Source organism: Colobus angolensis, unplaced genomic scaffold (genome assembly GCF_000951035.1).
Source record: "Colobus angolensis palliatus isolate OR3802 unplaced genomic scaffold, Cang.pa_1.0 Scaffold46, whole genome shotgun sequence".
NCBI classification, from domain to species: domain Eukaryota; kingdom Metazoa; phylum Chordata; class Mammalia; order Primates; family Cercopithecidae; genus Colobus; species Colobus angolensis.
In genome coordinates this window covers 4,313,484-4,331,392 of record NW_012118043.1, presented here as the reverse complement: position 1 = coordinate 4,331,392, position 17,909 = coordinate 4,313,484, and the positions used below count along the sequence as shown (strand labels likewise).

At 35.9% G+C, this 17,909-nt stretch overlaps 1 protein-coding gene across 2 annotated transcripts in view; it reads right to left on the bottom strand.

The window, feature by feature from the left end:
• XRN1 (5'-3' exoribonuclease 1) overlaps positions 1-17,909 on the bottom strand; it is a 132,862-nt gene that overhangs the window by 93,763 nt on the left and 21,190 nt on the right. For both annotated transcript variants that reach the window (XM_011958084.1, XM_011958083.1), the window contains exons 11-19: positions 17,372-17,438; positions 17,065-17,170; positions 15,709-15,798; positions 12,709-12,865; positions 11,046-11,165; positions 7,004-7,173; positions 5,646-5,766; positions 5,451-5,549; positions 1,299-1,402 (exon numbers count right to left, since the gene is read on the bottom strand). In XM_011958084.1, coding sequence (XP_011813474.1) covers positions 1,299-1,402; positions 5,451-5,549; positions 5,646-5,766; positions 7,004-7,173; positions 11,046-11,165; positions 12,709-12,865; positions 15,709-15,798; positions 17,065-17,170; positions 17,372-17,438 — 1,034 coding nt within the window. The remainder of the gene's footprint in view (positions 1-1,298; positions 1,403-5,450; positions 5,550-5,645; positions 5,767-7,003; positions 7,174-11,045; positions 11,166-12,708; positions 12,866-15,708; positions 15,799-17,064; positions 17,171-17,371; positions 17,439-17,909) is intronic.

Genomic DNA, 17,909 nt, shown 5'->3' with positions numbered 1-17,909 from the left:
TTCATACTCCAAGAAAAATTACATACTCAGGTATAAGTCTAACAAAACATGTACCTGATCAGTATGATAAAAAAAAAAAAAAAACACTGATGAGAGAAATCAAAGATCTAAATAAATGAAGAGATATATTGTGTTCATGGATCAGAATATTCAACTTAGTTAAATCTCCCCAAATTGATCTATAGGTTTAATACAATTCCTATAAAAATCCCTCCAAGATTTTTTGGAGATAGAGGAAAATTATAAAATTTATATGAAAAGGCAAAGGACCTAAAATAGCTAAAACAATTCTGAAAAAAAAAAAAAAAAAAGTAAAGTTGAAGGAATCACACTAGCTGATGTTAATTAAGACTTACAACATGGTAATCAAGCCAATGTGTTATTGGCATAAAAACAGACATGGAGGAAGCACAGTCTTTTCAACAAATGATGTTGGAGCAACTGAATATTCATACACAAATATATGAAAGTAGATCTACCCCTTATACTTTATACAAAAATTAATTCAAAATGGATTACTGATTTCATGTAAAATGAGGTAAACCTATAAAACTTTTCAAAGAAAATCTTCAGGATCTAGGGCTAGAATAAGAGCTCTTAGACATGATATCAAAAGCATAAAAAAATTAATAAATTGGACTTCATCAGAAAGGTAGAGGAATTAAATTCTGATTAAAAAAACCCTCAAGATTTCGTATACAAAAGCAGATGCCAATAAAAGAAAAAACCATACTGGCACTGACTTCTCATCAACACTACATAAAACAACACAATGGAGAGATGTATGCAGAGCTCTAAGAGAAAAGGAAAAGAAACTGGGCCTCCAAAATTCTAAACCTATGTGTGAATTAAAAAAAAAACATTTTTGATGTGTAATAACTCAAAATAAAAAACCATAATATCTACCCATCTTCTCTGAAAAAAAATTATTTCAGAAAATTCCAGCCATATGAAAAATAAAAGAAATCAAGATAAAATTTATATGAATGACTAAAAGAGAAATGTACTTGCTAAGTAATATAATGATAACCACTTCCAGAAAAGAATTAGGATACAAAACTTGCAAGCAATTAAAAGGGAAAAAAATAACATATGCATCTAAAATGTCTCTCTTGGAGAGGTACAATAAACTGTCAATAGTGTTTGAACTTCAAGTGGTGTTGTTAGACTTTCATTTTTGGTATAGAGTGTAAATGTTCTTAATATAATTTTGTCAGTTAAAAAAATGAATCAATAAAAGCCATCAAAGTAACAAAGCAAATATATGTTAGAAAAATTATAAATCAATTCTTACTTACTTAGTTTCCCCATCTGATACAGCCACAACTCTAGCTTCCTCAAGGTGAGGCCAATTAACAAAGACAGATTTTCCAAGCACTGATGAAGCTACATTTTCTACGGTCTTAAAGTAAAAGCAAAAAAGTTCATTCATGATTTCGGGTCTAAGAGAAAACTTTACATAGGCAAAATTTTCCAATCACTAAGTTTTTTTAAATTCTAAAATAAACGAGTTGGGGCTGGGTGCAGTGACTCACACCTGTAATCCCAGATGGTCAAGACCAGCTTGGCAAACATGATGAAATCCTGTCTCTACTAAAATTACAAAAATTAGCCAGGCGAGGTGGCATACACCATAGTCCCAGCTACCCGAAGGCTGAGACAGCAGAATCGCTTGAATCTGGGAGGTGGAGGTTGCAGTGAGGTGAGATTGCGCCACTGCACTCCAGCCTAGGCAATAGAGCAAGACTCCATCTCAAAAATAAACAAATAAAATGAACAAGTTGGATGAGCTGCTTTACAAAATTCCATCTTTCATCCAGGTGTAAAACTCTATCATTCTAATTATCTTGCTTATTTTTTTATGGTAACTGGGAAAAGTAAAAAGAACAGCAGAAATATCTAGAAAAGAACTATTCACTGTTTCATATTAAATAGTCAATTATTTAAAACAGGATCTAAGAAATACAATCTCATTTCAGTTCATGGCTGGTGTGATGAAAAAAGAATATTAGACTTAAAATCAGGAGACACAGGTCCAAATTTGGGTTCTACCACTTTTTCAGCTATAGAATCTTTGGCATATCATTTAATCCCACTGAGTCTCAGTTTTCTTTTATGAGGAATAGGAATAACATCTACCTTACAACGTTGAGGATAAAAGAAAATCATATACATGAAAGCTTTCATAAACCATAAAATACTCTACAAATATTCTGTAGGAAATCATATCTTAAGTAAAAAATTTTAGTTTTAAGAAACTGTAGGCTGGGGGCGTTGCAGCTCACGCCTGTAATCCCAGCACTTTGGGAAGCCAAGGCAGGTGGATCACGAAGTCAGAAGTTCAAGACCAGCCTGGCCAAGATGGTGAAACCCGGTCTCTTACTAAAAGCACACACACACACACACACACACACACACACACACACACACACACACACAAATTAGCCAGGCACGGTAATTGACAGGTGCTTATAATTCTAGCTAGTTGGGAGGCTGAGGCAGGAGAATCGCTCCTGGGTAGCAGAGGTTGCAGTGAGCCAAGATCGCGCCACTGCACTCCAGCCTGGGCGAAAGAGTGAGACTCTGCCTCAAAAAAAAAAAAAAGGAAAAAAGAAGAACAGAAACTATATTATCCAATTCAATTTAACCATATTGGCTGGACAACAATAATTCTGTAATAGAAACTGAAGTTTAAATACAAATGTTCATTCATCTTTTTTCTGTTTATTATCCTTAATCATTATGAATAATCTATTTTAATAATTACAGATAACTATTTTTAGGCTTTTTTGGGGTAACTTTTATTTTGATATTTAGACATTTCTAACTTTGAACATGCAAAACAATAGAACACATATTCTGATAAACAAAACTGCTTTAACATTAAAACTAGACTCCCTCAGTTATCCTTCTCCCTTCTATAGATCTAATTCTAATTTCATTCTCCCACTCTTTCCTTTAGTTTTTGAAGAAACAGTTGTCTTCCTTTCCCAGATTAATCCTTTTATTTAAGCCCTAGGTGAAATTTCTTATTAAGTCACATGGGGTCCTGTCATGATAAACATCCTTTCCCTCTACACTGCCTTTAAAATCTCCTTTCTCCATTAGCTCTCTGTCATTTCTTTGGTAGGGATTTTGATTCATCGGATTCATCGGCTGCATCTTCTCTTATTTATAGTTATGCTTCTAGCATCCCTTTCAATGATAAACTTCTTGGTCAGGCATGGTGGCTCACACCTGTCATCTCAGCACTTTGGGAGGCCCAGGCAGGTGTATCACCTGAGGTTGGGAGCTCGAGACCAGCCTGGCCAACATGGTGAAACCCTGACTCTACTAAAAATACAAAAATTAGCCGGGCATGGTGGGGGGGGGCACCTGTAATCCCAGCTACTCGGGAGGCTGATGCAGGAGAATAGCTTGAATCCGGGAGGTGGAGGTTGCAGTGAGCCAAGAATGTGCCACTGCATTCCAGCCTGGGCAACAGAGTGAGACTCCATCAAACAAACAAATAAATAAATAAATAAATAACTTATTGACCAAGAGCTTAATACTTGCTACCTTTACTTCCCGTCTACCCAATCTTAGCCTAGTTCTCAGGAACTGAAATTCTGCTTCCACCAATCTACTGAAATGGAATTTTCAAAGATCAACATTGATGTTCTAATAGACAAATTCACAGATCTTATTTGAGTTTTTATTCTTCTTCAGATTTATGCAGCCTACATCCTCTGCTCCATGTTTCTGTGGTACTATTTAACTTTGGAATCATTCTGTCTTACCTCTGTGTTTCCAGCAGCTCCCTCACCACCATTTATAACTGGGGGTATTTCTTTATGCTGAGACCATGAACACTCAATGTACCTTGTCTTCAGGGAAATGAACCTCAAAGTGATCAATTCTCTGTTGACAACTTGAATATCCTTATCTCTCTCTAAGCTCTAGCTCCAGGTATTTAACTGTACATAAACAGCCTTTCTTTTTTCTTTTTTGAAATGGAGTTTTGCTCTTGTCACTCAGGCTGGAGTGCAGTGGCATGATTTTGGCTCACTGCAACCTCCACCTCCTGGGTTCAAGCAATTCTCCTGCCTCAGCCTCCCGAGAAAGTGGGATTACAGGCGCCCACCACCACGCCCGGCTAATTTTTGTATTTTCAGTAGAGACGGGGTTTCACCATGTTGGCCAGGCTTGTCTTCAATTCCTGACCTCAGATGATCTGCCCGCCTCAGCCTCCCAAAGTGCTGGGATTACAGACGTTAAGCCACCGTGTCCAGCCGTAAACAGCCTTTCTAAACAGGTTTTTCACCTGAATCAGAGAACACAAAATATGTCTACTTTCTCTATTCTCTCAAGGATGGTACACAGCTCCTACTGTTCTACAAGCACAGAAGTTAATGTATTGCTTGTAATGAATGACTTAGGGCATTAGGGCTTATACATCTTGTGGAACACTGGTTAAGAAAGGCTGGCAAGGCAGTTCCAGTTAAACATCCTAGTATCACCTTAAAATTCCATCATTATTTATCATTTCATCCCCCTAAACCATCAACTCCCCTGTTTTAACTTTTTGAGTCCAGTAAACTAAAATTTTTTGTTTTTTAAGTTAATTAGCATGGATATCTCAGTCACATTTACTATTAATAGTTTCTCTTTTCACCCCCTGTATTTGATCAAATAATGAAACCTATCAGTTTTATTTCATATTGTTCATCTAGATCTATCGCTACTTCCACAGTTTATGTCTCTATCACCGGATGCTACATCTGTAAGCTTTCCCACTTTCTTCAATTTCTCTTTTGTGCAATTTAGTTTATTATACTGCCATCAAATTAATCTTTATGAAAATACCAATTTCAAGATAATGGTCATGGGAAAATAAGCCCAAACTCCTCAGCCTGGTACTCAAGGTTCTCCATAATCTAGCCTCAATCTGATTTTTCACCCTTATCTTCTACTATTTCCAAACACAAATCCTCGGCTTCAATAAGGCTTATTTATACCTTCTCCTCAAATATATCACATTTATTCTAAGGAAAAGAGTAAGTGTTAAGAAATAGTTCAGACACACAAAAAGGTTAAAAACAATAATATATCACATTTTTGACGGAAATGACTGGCTCATGATTTCGACTAGAATGACTTTCTCCTCCTTTTCTTTGTCCTAACCTGTTTTTTCAGCACTCAGCTCAAGCCTATTCTCATTTACAAGTCTATACTTAACACAGCTTGTCTCCTTTTTAAAATTTCTAGAAAATTTGCATATTCATTGTGTCACAATGATACAGGTTCTTGAACTATTATCTAATTTGTATGAATGTTTCTTTGCTTTATCCTTATTTAGGCTCCAAATTTCTAGAGTTATAACATATAATACGTCCTTGGTAAACATCTCAGCAGTTATAGTTTAATACATTATAAGCATCTAATAAATGAATGATAAATAAAATACTTACAAGTTCATCTGATTCTGCATCCACTAAGATTTCCAACATCATGTTTTCTCCACGACTGCTTTGCTGGAATACTTGAACGCCACTTTTCTTCAAAAAAAACTTTAAAAAAATTCAAAGAATTTAATTTTAATTCTTTCTCCATAATCACTTCACACTTCATAAAGTGAAAAAATTCTGAATTAAATAACCACTGACTTTGTGTTTGATGTGTTTCAGAGTAGGAAATCCACAGAAATATAATGCCTTCTGGTCAACTCTGGTTATTTTGTTTTTGTTTATGTCTACACGCCAAGCATCTAATGATATTATTTTATACCTAGAAAATAAATCAAGGTATTTAATTTAAAATTAATACATTACAAACAATTACAGTTCTTAAATTTTCCCTTGACTATTTCGTAAGGTTCATCCTTGTTTTTAAAGAAGAGAATGACAATAAGTTCCAGATGAAGAAAACACAAGCAGAGGCCGGGCGCGGTGGCTCAAGCCTGTAATCCCAGCACTTTGGGAGGCCGAGACGGGCGGATCACGAGGTCAGGAGATCGAGACCATCCTGGCTAACACGGTGAAACCCCGTCTCTACCTAAAAAAAATACAAAAAACTAGCCGGGCGAGGTGGCGGGCGCCTGTAGTCCCAGCTACTTGGGAGGCTGAGGCAGGAGAATGGCGTAAACCCGGGAAGCGGAGCCTGCAGTGAGCTGAGATCCGGCCACTGCACTCCAGCCCGGGCAACAGAGCGAGACTCCATCTCAAAAAAAAAAAAAAAAAACACACACACACAAGCAGATAACCAGCCTCTCTACTGTTATTGGTCTAGACACAATCATCCCTGTAGATTACTAAGTTGAGATCTTCCCCATTAATCTAAAACAAAACTGTATATATAAGTTTTAAGAGAAAATATGACACGTAACACAAATCTCCATATCCTCCATGTTCCAAAACCCAGGATGGAAAATAAACATTTTATAATGCCTATTTTATCTTTCTCTTTCCTTTAACAAAAGGAAAAGTTGTAACTGAGAGATGTTTACTTTATTTGCCACTGAATTGCCATCTAGGTAGATTATTTGCAGGGAAGATGAGAGAAGAGAAAAAACAAGGAAGTAATGAAGAGAAAAAAATGGAGATCTTTATTTCTTATTTCCGTCTTTATAGTTGCGTGGCTGGGGGGTATAATCATCAATGTCACAGCGTTATCAAATAATGCTGGGAGCAGAGACATTGACAATGGAAACAAAAATTCACATATCCATTCGAGGGAGACAAAATGCAGGGATATACATTAGAGAGAAAAAATTCAAACACTTTTAATAGAAGGAGGAAAGAGAAATGCAGAATCTGACCAAAGTAGAGAATTATAGACACAAGTGTGAGAGATCCTTAGATCCTCAGCAAATTAGATGTAACTCACTGATTATCAATTGACTATAACTGTCATAAACTATTTGCTAATTCTCAAAACAGATATTCAAAGCTCCCTCTCCCCCACTTCTCGCACCCTTGTGTTAGGAGGACTCTTTTGTTGTTGAAAAATTACCAAGTAACATTACCTTGTACAACATCGTTCTATGGCAGGGAACTTTTCCGGCCATGGAGAAGGGTAGACAAACTCTGTGTCTCTATCATACCAGCACATTAGGCACTCACTATGTTGGTTTCTTTTCCTCTCTTCTTTTTTGAGTGAGTGGTTACATGTCTCCATGGCTTCCAATAATCGCTTCTGAATATAAGGATTGACGAGAAGGGTTAAAAGTATAAAAATTCTGTAATCTCAACAAACAGAGTAAGTCTTTTTCCTCCATATACAGTATAACCATTTGTGCTCTTGAAAAACAAAATCTTAACTAATGAAATTCTTCCATTTTATTGCATGAAAAATATGCTATTTGTTGTTTCAAAGGGCCGTAGAATACCGCTGCCACTGCAAAGTCCTCTGAAGCTATTACCCCAACAGTAGCCACTAAAGTGCAAATAAGCAAGGCAGCAGAAAATAAAAATTTAAGTGTGACTCTATTATAATTATTATATCATAATTCAGAGCATTAATCTCTTTACAAATTCTGTAGTACTACAGCACTGTCCATCTTTCCAAATTAACTTATACATTTAAAGTAATTCCAATCAGGATATCAATGATTTAAAATATCTTTTTTTTTTTTAAAAAAGGGTAAGATACCAGTGTTAATATGGAAGAATGAATGTATGAACAGTAAAAAGTAACCTGGGACTTGTCTTACCAGATCCTACCACTTTTGATAAAGCTACTGTAATCAAAACACTAGCACTGACACTACAAGAGACCCACAGACCAGAAGAACAGAATAGATAAGAGTTCAATTATAGACCCAAATCTATGCCAAAACACAGTCCTTTAGGTATTTAAATAATAATGTCCTAACTAGCTATCCAGTTGAAAAAAAAGCACGTACACTTCTGAACTTCCTACCATATATAAAAACAAGTATCACAATAACAAAATAATAAATGTATCAGAAGAAAATCTAGGTGGTATTGATAATTTAGTGTGATAAACTTTTATTTAAGGAAGACAGAAAAAAACCTAACAGCCTTAAGGGGAAAGACATTTTTTAAGTAAAAGATAATGTATATGACAGAAAATGCCATATACAAATCAAGAGACAGATGTGATACTGGGGAAAACTATTATTCTAATATACAAAGTAGCTAAAAATCAAAAGAAAAAAAGAAAAATCGGGGAAAGAATAAAACAAGCAAATTACAAAAGAGAAAATGCAAAAGGTAAACATACATAAAAGTATTTTCAATAAGACATACGGCCCAATGGAACAAAATAGCCCAGAAATAAATCCTTAATTTATAGCCGTCTGATTTTTGACAAGGTTGCCAAGAACACACAACCGGGCAAGGACTGCCTCTTCAATAAATGGTGTTGGGACAACTGAATATCCATATGTAGAAGAATAAAATTGGACTTTTATCTTACTATAAACAAAATCAACTCAAAATGGATTAAAAACCTAAACATTAAAACCTTAAACTATAAAACTACTAGAAAAAAACATAGGACAAAAACCTCTTGACACTGGTCTTGGCAATAATTTTTTGGATATGACTGGTGACATGGCTGAATTAATAAAGTCATATTTGGGAGAAGTACACGGCAAAAAGGCATAAACATTTTTGTTTATGTTTTGAGACAGGGATTTGCTCTGACACCCACGCTGGAGTGCAGTGAGGCAATCATGGCTTACTGCAGCCTCGACCTCCTGGGCTCAAGCGATCCTCTCACTTCAGCCTCCCAGGCAGTTGAGAATACAGGCATACACCACAATATCCAGTTAATTTTTTTGGAGGGGTAGAGGTTGGGTCTTGCTATGTTGCCCAGGGTGGGCTTGAATTCCTGGGCTCAGACAATCCTCCCAAAGTGTTGAGATTACAGGTGTGAGCCATAAACATTATTTTTGATGAGAATTTCAGCTGCAGGATGAGCAGAACAGTTGTCAAGATATAACAAAATCTTGCAGTCATCATCCAGTCAGCTTCCCTGCAGTGAGCACAAGCTGCTGGTACAAAATGTTTGTGAAACCAATCTGAAAAGATGTCCCTGGTGATCCATGCCTTTTTATCAGCATAATAATGGATTGGTATTAAATTAACACCTTGAAAACAGTGAGAATGCAAGCTTTTGCCTATCACAGCAAGTTTACACTTATGCATGCTGGGACTACAAGCGCCCTCCACGCCCTGCTAATTTTTGGTATTTTTAGTGGAGACGGGATTTCATCGTGTTAAGCCAGGATGGTCTTGATCTCCTGACCTCGTGATCCGCCTGCCTCGGCCTCCCAAAGTGCTGGGATTACAGGCATGAGCCACCGTGCCTGGCCTCAAGTTACTTTCTTAGGAGTTTTTGCATCTACTTTTAGGAGGAGTATCAGTCAGTAATTTTTATTTCTTTTAACGCCATGTCAAATTTGAGTATCTGGAATATGCTAGTCTAGTAAAATGTTGGGAAGCAATTTTCCTTCTTCTATTTCTGAAACTTTGTGTAAGACTGGCATTATTTCGGCCAGGCACAGTGGCTAACACCTATAATCCCAGCACTTTGGGAGGTTGAGGTGGACGGATCTTGAGGTCAGGAGATCGAGGCTATCTTGGCTAACACGGTGAAACCCCGTCTCTACTAAAAGTACAAAAAATTAGCCGGGCTTGGTGGCAGGTGCCTGTAGTCCCAGCTACTCAGGAGGCTGAGGCAGGAGAATGGCGTGAACCCAGGAGGCAGAACTTGCAGTGAGCGGAGATAGTGCCACTGCACTCCAGCCTGGGAAACAGGGCAAGACTATTGGCATTATTTCTTAAATGTTTGCTAGAATTCACAATTGAAGACATCAGGGCCTAGAAGATATAAAAGACTATTCAGATTTTTATATTTTTTTCTGTGAGTTTTGCTAAGTTGTGATGAAATATGTTCACTTCATCTAGGTTGCTGAATTTGTTGACATAAAGTTTGATCATAACATTCCTTAACTATCCTTTTACTTACTATATGTAGGAACTGTAAGATATCTCTTCTTTCATTCCCAATATTGGTAATTTATGTCTGTCTTCCCCACTTTTATTTAACTTTCTTGATTAGTTTAGGTAGGATTTACTGACTTTATTAATCTTTTCAAAGAACCAACTTTTGATGTCATTAATTTTTCTCCATTGTTTGTTCATTTTCTGTAGATTTCAGCTTCTTTATATTTCCTTCATTCTGCTTGAGTTTAATTTGCTCTTCTTTTTCTATCTTCTTAAGGCAGAAGCTTAAGTAGTTTATTTTAAATCTTCTTCTTGTTTAGCATAAATATCTAGAACCTTAAATTTCCTTTTAAGCCCTGCTTTAGTCATATCACACCGACCATGGATCCTTTTTCTTTCTTTCCTGAGGGGAAAAAAAGCAATCCTCCCGTCTTGGCCTCCCAAAGTGTTGGGATAACAGGTGTGTGCCACCACGCTCAGCCCCGATTATGATGTATTGTATTTTAATTATCATTCAGATCAAAACATTTTCTAATTTTTCTTTTAATTTCTTCTTTCATCATAGGTTATTTAGAAGTGTGCTATTCAGTTTCAAAACATATAGGGATTCCCCAGATCTTTGTTACTATTTCTAATTTAATTCTATGAGTAGGTTTATAGCATTATTCAAATCTTCTTTATCCTTATTGAATTTTTGTCCTCTTGTGTTATTCCTCGGAGAAAAGTGTTGAAATTTCTAGCTATAATTCTGATAATTTTTGCTTCGTGCATTTTAGGCTCTCTTATGAGGTACAATATATTTAGGATTTTTATGTCTTCTTGAACTGAACTCTTTTTATCTGTATAAAACATCTCTTTATCTCTGGTAATATTACTCCTTGTTCTGAAGACTACTTTGTCTAATAATAGTAAAGCCACTTCAGCCTTATTATAATTAGCATACCTAGAAGTTTTTATGCACATAATGGAGAGGGTAGTTAAATCTCATTAACAAAACATAAATGGTGATTAAAACCCATTGCTCATTAACTTATGTGAAATAGTCTCTGATTAAGAATATATGTGTATGTAATGATTATTTCATGCACTGACCTCATCAATAAAAGGGATTAACACCACAGCTTCCCATTCTTGTTGTTTCCCATTTAGGTCAGTTTTAAAATCAGGTGGGTAATATTCTATAATTGGTGAGTCTTCACTGGTCATCAAATGCTGTGAAAATATAAAATAGCATAATAGAAATATAAGAACCGATATCTTATCTTATATATTGGTGAGTCTTCACTGGTCATCAAATGCTGTGAAAATATAAAATAGCATAATAGAAATATAAGAACCAATATCAATATAGCTTTTCATTAATGTATTTATAATATTTCCTCATGTTAGTTTAAAATTTCTAAGCAAACTAAATTTTTGTATCTTAGATATGTCACAATAGACTCGCTATATTTTGATTTTCAACTATAAGAATTCTGATTTCACTGCTACTCCTCATTTACATATTTTACTAACCTAGTTATGTAGCAAAGTCATCCTTACTCTCAACATTCATTTTAAATTAGTTTTTCTTGTTTTTTTCACTCTACAAGACACACAGCTAAATTGTTTTTCTATTCAGACTTCATTCAGTTCACCTAAAAGGCATCTAGTAGTCCTCTATTTTTAGCCTCAAATTGACAATTTACTTTCATGTCCTGAAGAACTGATTCTATTAAGTAATGTAACATCCAAGATAGTTTACAAGAAAAATAGCCTAAAATCCAAGAACCACTGCACCACTAATATCAAAGAGAAATAGTTCAATAACACATTTCTATGACTTTATAACGTAGGTAGACAAAGAAAGCATAAGGAAATAAAGCAGTATACTCTCAGGGTAATACTCAAAATATTTCAAACAACCAGTATGGCATGGGCACTATACAATAAAACAGACTGTAAAACACTTGCATGGTCATGCTGGTCCAGAGTGGTTGAGTATTAAAGCATATTGTATCCAAAGGCAGGAAAAAAAGAATCAAAGAAACTTATGAAGAAAGGGAAGCCAGGACCAAGAATGGGTTAAGGTTCAGAAAGATGCAGAAGGGAGTCTGACACTGCTAAAGAAGTAAAAGGTGTGTGTGTGTCTACTCCAATTCCTGACCAAACTATGGAATTAAAAGAACAGATTGTTACCCTCGAAGAATGATACAAAGTATAACTTCAGAATCACCTTAGTAGGCTTAGCGTAATTTTGGTAACCTTATCACTCCTGAAATATTTTCCTCCTGTTACAAGAAATATGTTAACCAAAGAAAGCTTTTTATTTCACAATTTGATAAATAAAATGTTTAAAAACAAACATATACTGCGGTAGTACTGCTGTTGGGATAAACGACGTATTAGAACCATCCCTGTACCAAAAGGTAGAGAATAAAAGGAAGAGAAATGAATCTATAAATGTTAGACAAAGTAGATAGCTTCAGATTTTGTCTGTTTAGTCTACTTTCTTCAGTGTAGAGACAAATTGAAAATCTGTTAAAAGGTGCTGAAAATGAAGCCAGGCTCAAAATGGTTTACAGAGTTTCTTTGCATCTTCAAAACAAAGCTAACTTTAAATCAAGGAATTACTTTTCAAGGGAATTGTTAAACAAATACTATGGTTTAAAACTGAAAATAACTATTTAGCCACCAAATAAATTTGAGTATTATTGTTTCCAGGTTTGTCCTAAATTTCAAAAAGGACATAAAAACATTTAATTCTAAAGCCCACCTGGTAGCATGTAGGAAGTAAATTTTTGCTGGCTGCTGGAAGTACAGCAAGAAGCTGTTCAAACGGCTTAAAAGGTTTTCCTAGTTCAAAATGGATTTTGAGTGTACTGATGTTGCGTATATCAGATAGGAAAGGTGCATAATGATAAGGATAATACCTATAAAACAAAACTGAGTTTTAAACAACTGGCATCTTTATGAATTAGGTTAATAATAAGCATATACTTTTCCCCATATCTTAAACACCATATAAAAATGATTTTGAAAAATTAGTACTGCCCATAATTCTACCATTTGAATATAAGAAATTAGCACTGTTGGAAAACTTAGGTCATTTGATGGCAACAAATGTTACATTTCCTGAATTTTTTTTTTTTTTTTTTTGGATGGAGTCTCGCTCTGTCACCCAGGCTGGAGCACAGTGGCGCAATCCTGGCTCACTGCAAGCTCCGCCTCCCAGGTTCATGCCATTCTCTTGCCTCAGCCTCCCAAGTAGCTGGGACTACAGGCGCCTGCCACTACCCCGGGCTAATGTTTTGTATTTTTAGTAGAGATAGGGTTTCACCTTGTTAGCCAGGATGGTCTCGATCTCCTGACCTCGTGATCCGCCCACCTCGGCCTCCCCAAGTGCTGGGATTACAGGCGGATTACCGGCCTATTCCCTGAATTTTTAAAGTGTGGTTTCACATTTCTGAAATTGGGATGAATGATGAATCAGATAGTTGAAAAACACGTATAATGTAAGGCTTTTTTGCTTGTTTTAATTCTCAAAATGTTGATTGTGAATCTTCCAATCAATAGATTGAACCAGAAATAATGAGGTAGTCAGAAGACTTTCAGTTTGGTCACTTGAGCCCGGATCATTTAAGCAAGAGGCTGGAAACAGTTGAATGTTCTGGTAAAAGCTCACACGGAGAGGAAGAAAAGTGAGTCTGAGCTTATCTGGCCATTACCAGTCAGATCTAAGAACTTTTATCTTTGAATTAGCATGCTTATTATTGTATTTGTGATAAGGATGAAACCGTGTATCGATCACATATACTAGTTGTTTTTATTACCTTCTTATCTTAATTACAGGTATAAATATTTTATAAAGCTTTGGACAAACAATTTTTAAAAATTTCAATATGCTCGTCATGTTTGACTCAGGATACCAAAAAAATTAGTTTTTGTATTCCATAATTATGGCATACATTTCAAAAACATGGGAAGTTTAGGAGGCCAAATGCCATGTGGAATAGAAAATGGATAGACTTTGGAATCAGACAGGCTTTGACTTGATTCTTGGGTTTATAATCTTTAGGAAGATTGCCTAACCTTTCTTAACCTTTCAGAACCTCAATTTCTTCATCTGTAAAAGGGAGAAAACAATGTTTACTTTAAATAGTTGTGAAGATTACGTGAGAGCATGCTTTTTATGTGCTTGGCCTTAATGTAAGTTACAACAGGAATAACTTACACTCACACTATTTTAAAAATGGCAAATCAAGGATTTTCTTCATGAGGTTGCTCCTCAGGGAGGCCCTAAGAATCAGGTGATCATAAAACTTTTTTCAAAGGCTTTATTAAGTAAAACCATAATTAATGTCATGTTATTCTGCATTGGTTTAGTATTGCTAGATGGCTCTGAAACAGAGCCTAGCACAGGTGCTTTGAACAAAACCAAACCAAACGGAGCTGTGTTATCACCTAAAAGTCTCTAGTATTCACTGTATCATTGTTTGGTTTTTTATTTTTCTACTTTGGTGGATGGTCTGAAAATGCAGATGAGATTTGCTAGAATAGGAAACATGAGAGAAACAAAACTATTACTATTTCCAGTAAAAGCAAATTAATTGGGAGGCTGAGGCATGATAATTGCTTGCACCGAGGAAGGGGAGGTTGCAGCAGTGAGCCAAGACTGAACCACTGCACCGTAGCCTCGGTGACAGAACAAGAAAGAAAGAAAATAACTCCTTTCTCTTTTCTTCTTCACCCTTCTAGCCCGTCATACCAGTAAGCCCATTCTTCAATGATTATTCTATTTTTCTTTTTTTTTTTTTTAAGAGACAGAGTCTCGTTCTGTTGCCCAGGCTGGAGTGCAGTGGTGAGACCTCAGCTCAGCTCACTGCAGCCTCCACCTCCCAAGTTCAAGCGATTCTCCTGCCTCAGCCTCCCAAGTAGCTGGGACTAGAGAGGCACACCACCACGCCCAGCTAATTTTTGTATTTTTAGTAGAGATGGGGTTTCACCATGTTGGCCAGGCTAGTCTCAAATTCTCGAACTCAAGTGATCTGTCCACCTTGGCCTCCCAAAGTGCTGGGATTAGAGGCGTGAGCCACTGCGCCTGAACACTTCAGTAATTATTCTTGATAGAGAATTCTTTAGCAAACACAAAAAATGTAAAGAGAATATAATGAACACCCTCACATAACCATTACTCCAACCCAACAATTATCAAGACTTTGTCAAACTTGACTAACCTTGATAGAGAACATTAAATCTTTACATTAACCAAGACCTCTTATTATGAGCCTTCTGCTAGGGCTGGAGAAGACATTACCTATATTTCACTTAAACCTGGTTGTAAGGAAGTTTTAAAAAATTACCATAAGTAGAGGCCAGGCACAGTAACTCACGCCTATAATCCTAGCACTTTGGGAGGCCGAGGTGGGTGGATCACCTGAGGTCAGGAGTTCAAGACTAGCCTGGCCAACAAGGAGAAACACCATCTCTAATAAAAATATAAAAATTAGCCAGTCGCGGTGGTGCATGCCTGTAATCCAAGCTACTCAGGGGGCTGAGGCAGGAGAATCGCTTGAACTCAGGAGGCAGAGACTGAAATGAGCTAAGATCATGCCATTGCATTCCAGCCTGGGCAACAGAGTGAGACTCTGTCTCAAAAAAAAAAAAAAAAAAATTACCATAAGTAGAAATAAAAGAAAGTGTTCCCTAAACAAGACTCTAGTAGAATGAATCATTATAAAAAGACAAAACTTTATTTTTGTTTTTATTCTCTCACCAGCTCCAGGACTGAACTCCATGATAGTAATAGTGCAAAATCCACTGTATTGCCTGAACATAACATGCAGCTTGATCAGCCAGAAAGTCACTGAAAATAGAATATTTTCATTATAATATATTTTTGAAGATATGCCAGTGTCTTTAGAGCATGATATCTGCTGATACAACATTTTACCTCAGATGATTTATGTAATCAATGAATTAGCTATTTATAGCTAAAAATTATAATCCTAAAAACTCCAAAATATTTTTAAAAATTCCATCCTGTTACATTATAGTTTTCCTAAACCAACTATCAAAATAGATAAACCTGTTATTCATATTTACTCAGTTAATGTACCACTCCTTTGGTTTGAAGATTTACCCAATGAAGCTTTCCATAGTGACACTACCACTCTCTTAAATAGTGGGGGTGAGATGGAAGAAAGGGATGGGAATCTTCCTTATATGGGATGATATCTCAGAGAAGCAAAGGAGCAAATCAGGAAGATCTTAAAATTTGGTTACAGAAGCTAGAACACGTTCAGAAGTGCTGTATGTGAACAATATTCCCTCTAATCCTTTCTTTGTCAAAAACCAAATGCCATCTTCTAAGTTTGGGTAAAATAAGTCTTCAAATCATCAAAACAAAACAAAACAGAGCCCTGGGCTAAAGGCAAAAGTATTCACTTAGAAATTCCATAACTATGTATTTCTGGGAGGTATGTTTTTTATCATGAAAAATAATTGCTTTTTTATTACAAAAGAACTATTTCCTCATGGTGAAAATCTGGATAATGAAGAACTGCATTTTTATCATCTAACCATCACTTTTACATTTTGTAGTGTTTCAGTCTTTTTTCTGTATCTAGGTTTTTTTAAGTGTTAATGAGAGCATACTGTATATATGATTTCATGTCCTTCCTTTACAATTTGTACTTAATATGTACTATAAGCATCCTTCCAAATTGTTATGAACTTTCTGCAAGTACCAGTTTAGCAGTTCTGCAGATTCTGGAGATGGAAGAGGTGACAGAGATGGTGACTGTAATGAAGAAGCAGTGGCCAATTATGATGAACTTTCTTACTGGACATTTAGATTATTTCTAATTTTTTACTATCATAAACAACTTTGTAACAAAAATCCTTATATATAAGGATCATTTTCTCTTCAGCAATTTTTATCACAGTAATATAATACAAGTCAGAATTAACACCATCTTCTTCAAAACCAGATTAGTTGAAACATACACAACAATTAATGAAACCAAAAAATCCTTTTCTCCCACTACTTTATCAAAATTATGTTGTTTTCTGAATAACTGCAAAATCTGATTTTTTCTATTTTAAAATAAAAGCACTGGCAAAAACGTACTCAGATACTATGTCAACCCCCATCTTCGTCATGTAATATGTTCTTTTATATTGTCTAAACTCAGTTTCAAATAGGTCATCATCTTCAGTCTCATCTTCTAAATTATCTGGGAAAAAAGAAAGATAGTGACTGACAATTATGAATAGCCTGTTTTTCCCCCTAATGATTTGATAAATGCATATCCAAGTTGATACTTATAAGCTATCACAGAAATCTGTTCCACCCAAAATTCGTAATAATAAAGAAAAGGTACAACTATCCTGTCAAAGTAGTAACTAACATATCAAAACACATACTTCGTACTTACCCTTAGAAGTTACCATTTCGCCTTCATTTTTGTCTAAAGCAGCCCAACACAGAGAATTTTCCTGGCCCTATAAATTGTAAATCAACATAAAATGGTAAGATACATTTCAAAATAAGATGTCATTTCTCTTCCATGCATCCATTTGCTTTTCTATAGTTCTTCCATGTTATAACATCCTTCATATCCTGCCCACCTTTTTTTCCTCCCTTGTGATCTCAATCCTTTCTCTCCTCTATTCTCTGATTTCCTGTCTACTGTCAATGACTCTCTTTAGTTCTTCCTTCTCCCTTATCCCCATTTCCTTTCTTTCATCCAACTTATGGCCTCTACAAACTTCCTGTGTCTGGGCTATTCCTGTACAGTGTCTCTAAAGTTAGCTGCATATGGCTAGAAGACTGGTGAAGTTTAAGGACCAAATTGTGGTGGGGAAACCAGGGATTACTGACAGGTAAGTTTTGTGTGTACAGGTTCCCAAAAAGTTGCAGTGCATGTTTTCTTAGGGGAGAAAGGAGAAAAAAAAAAACAAAAAAAACCACAC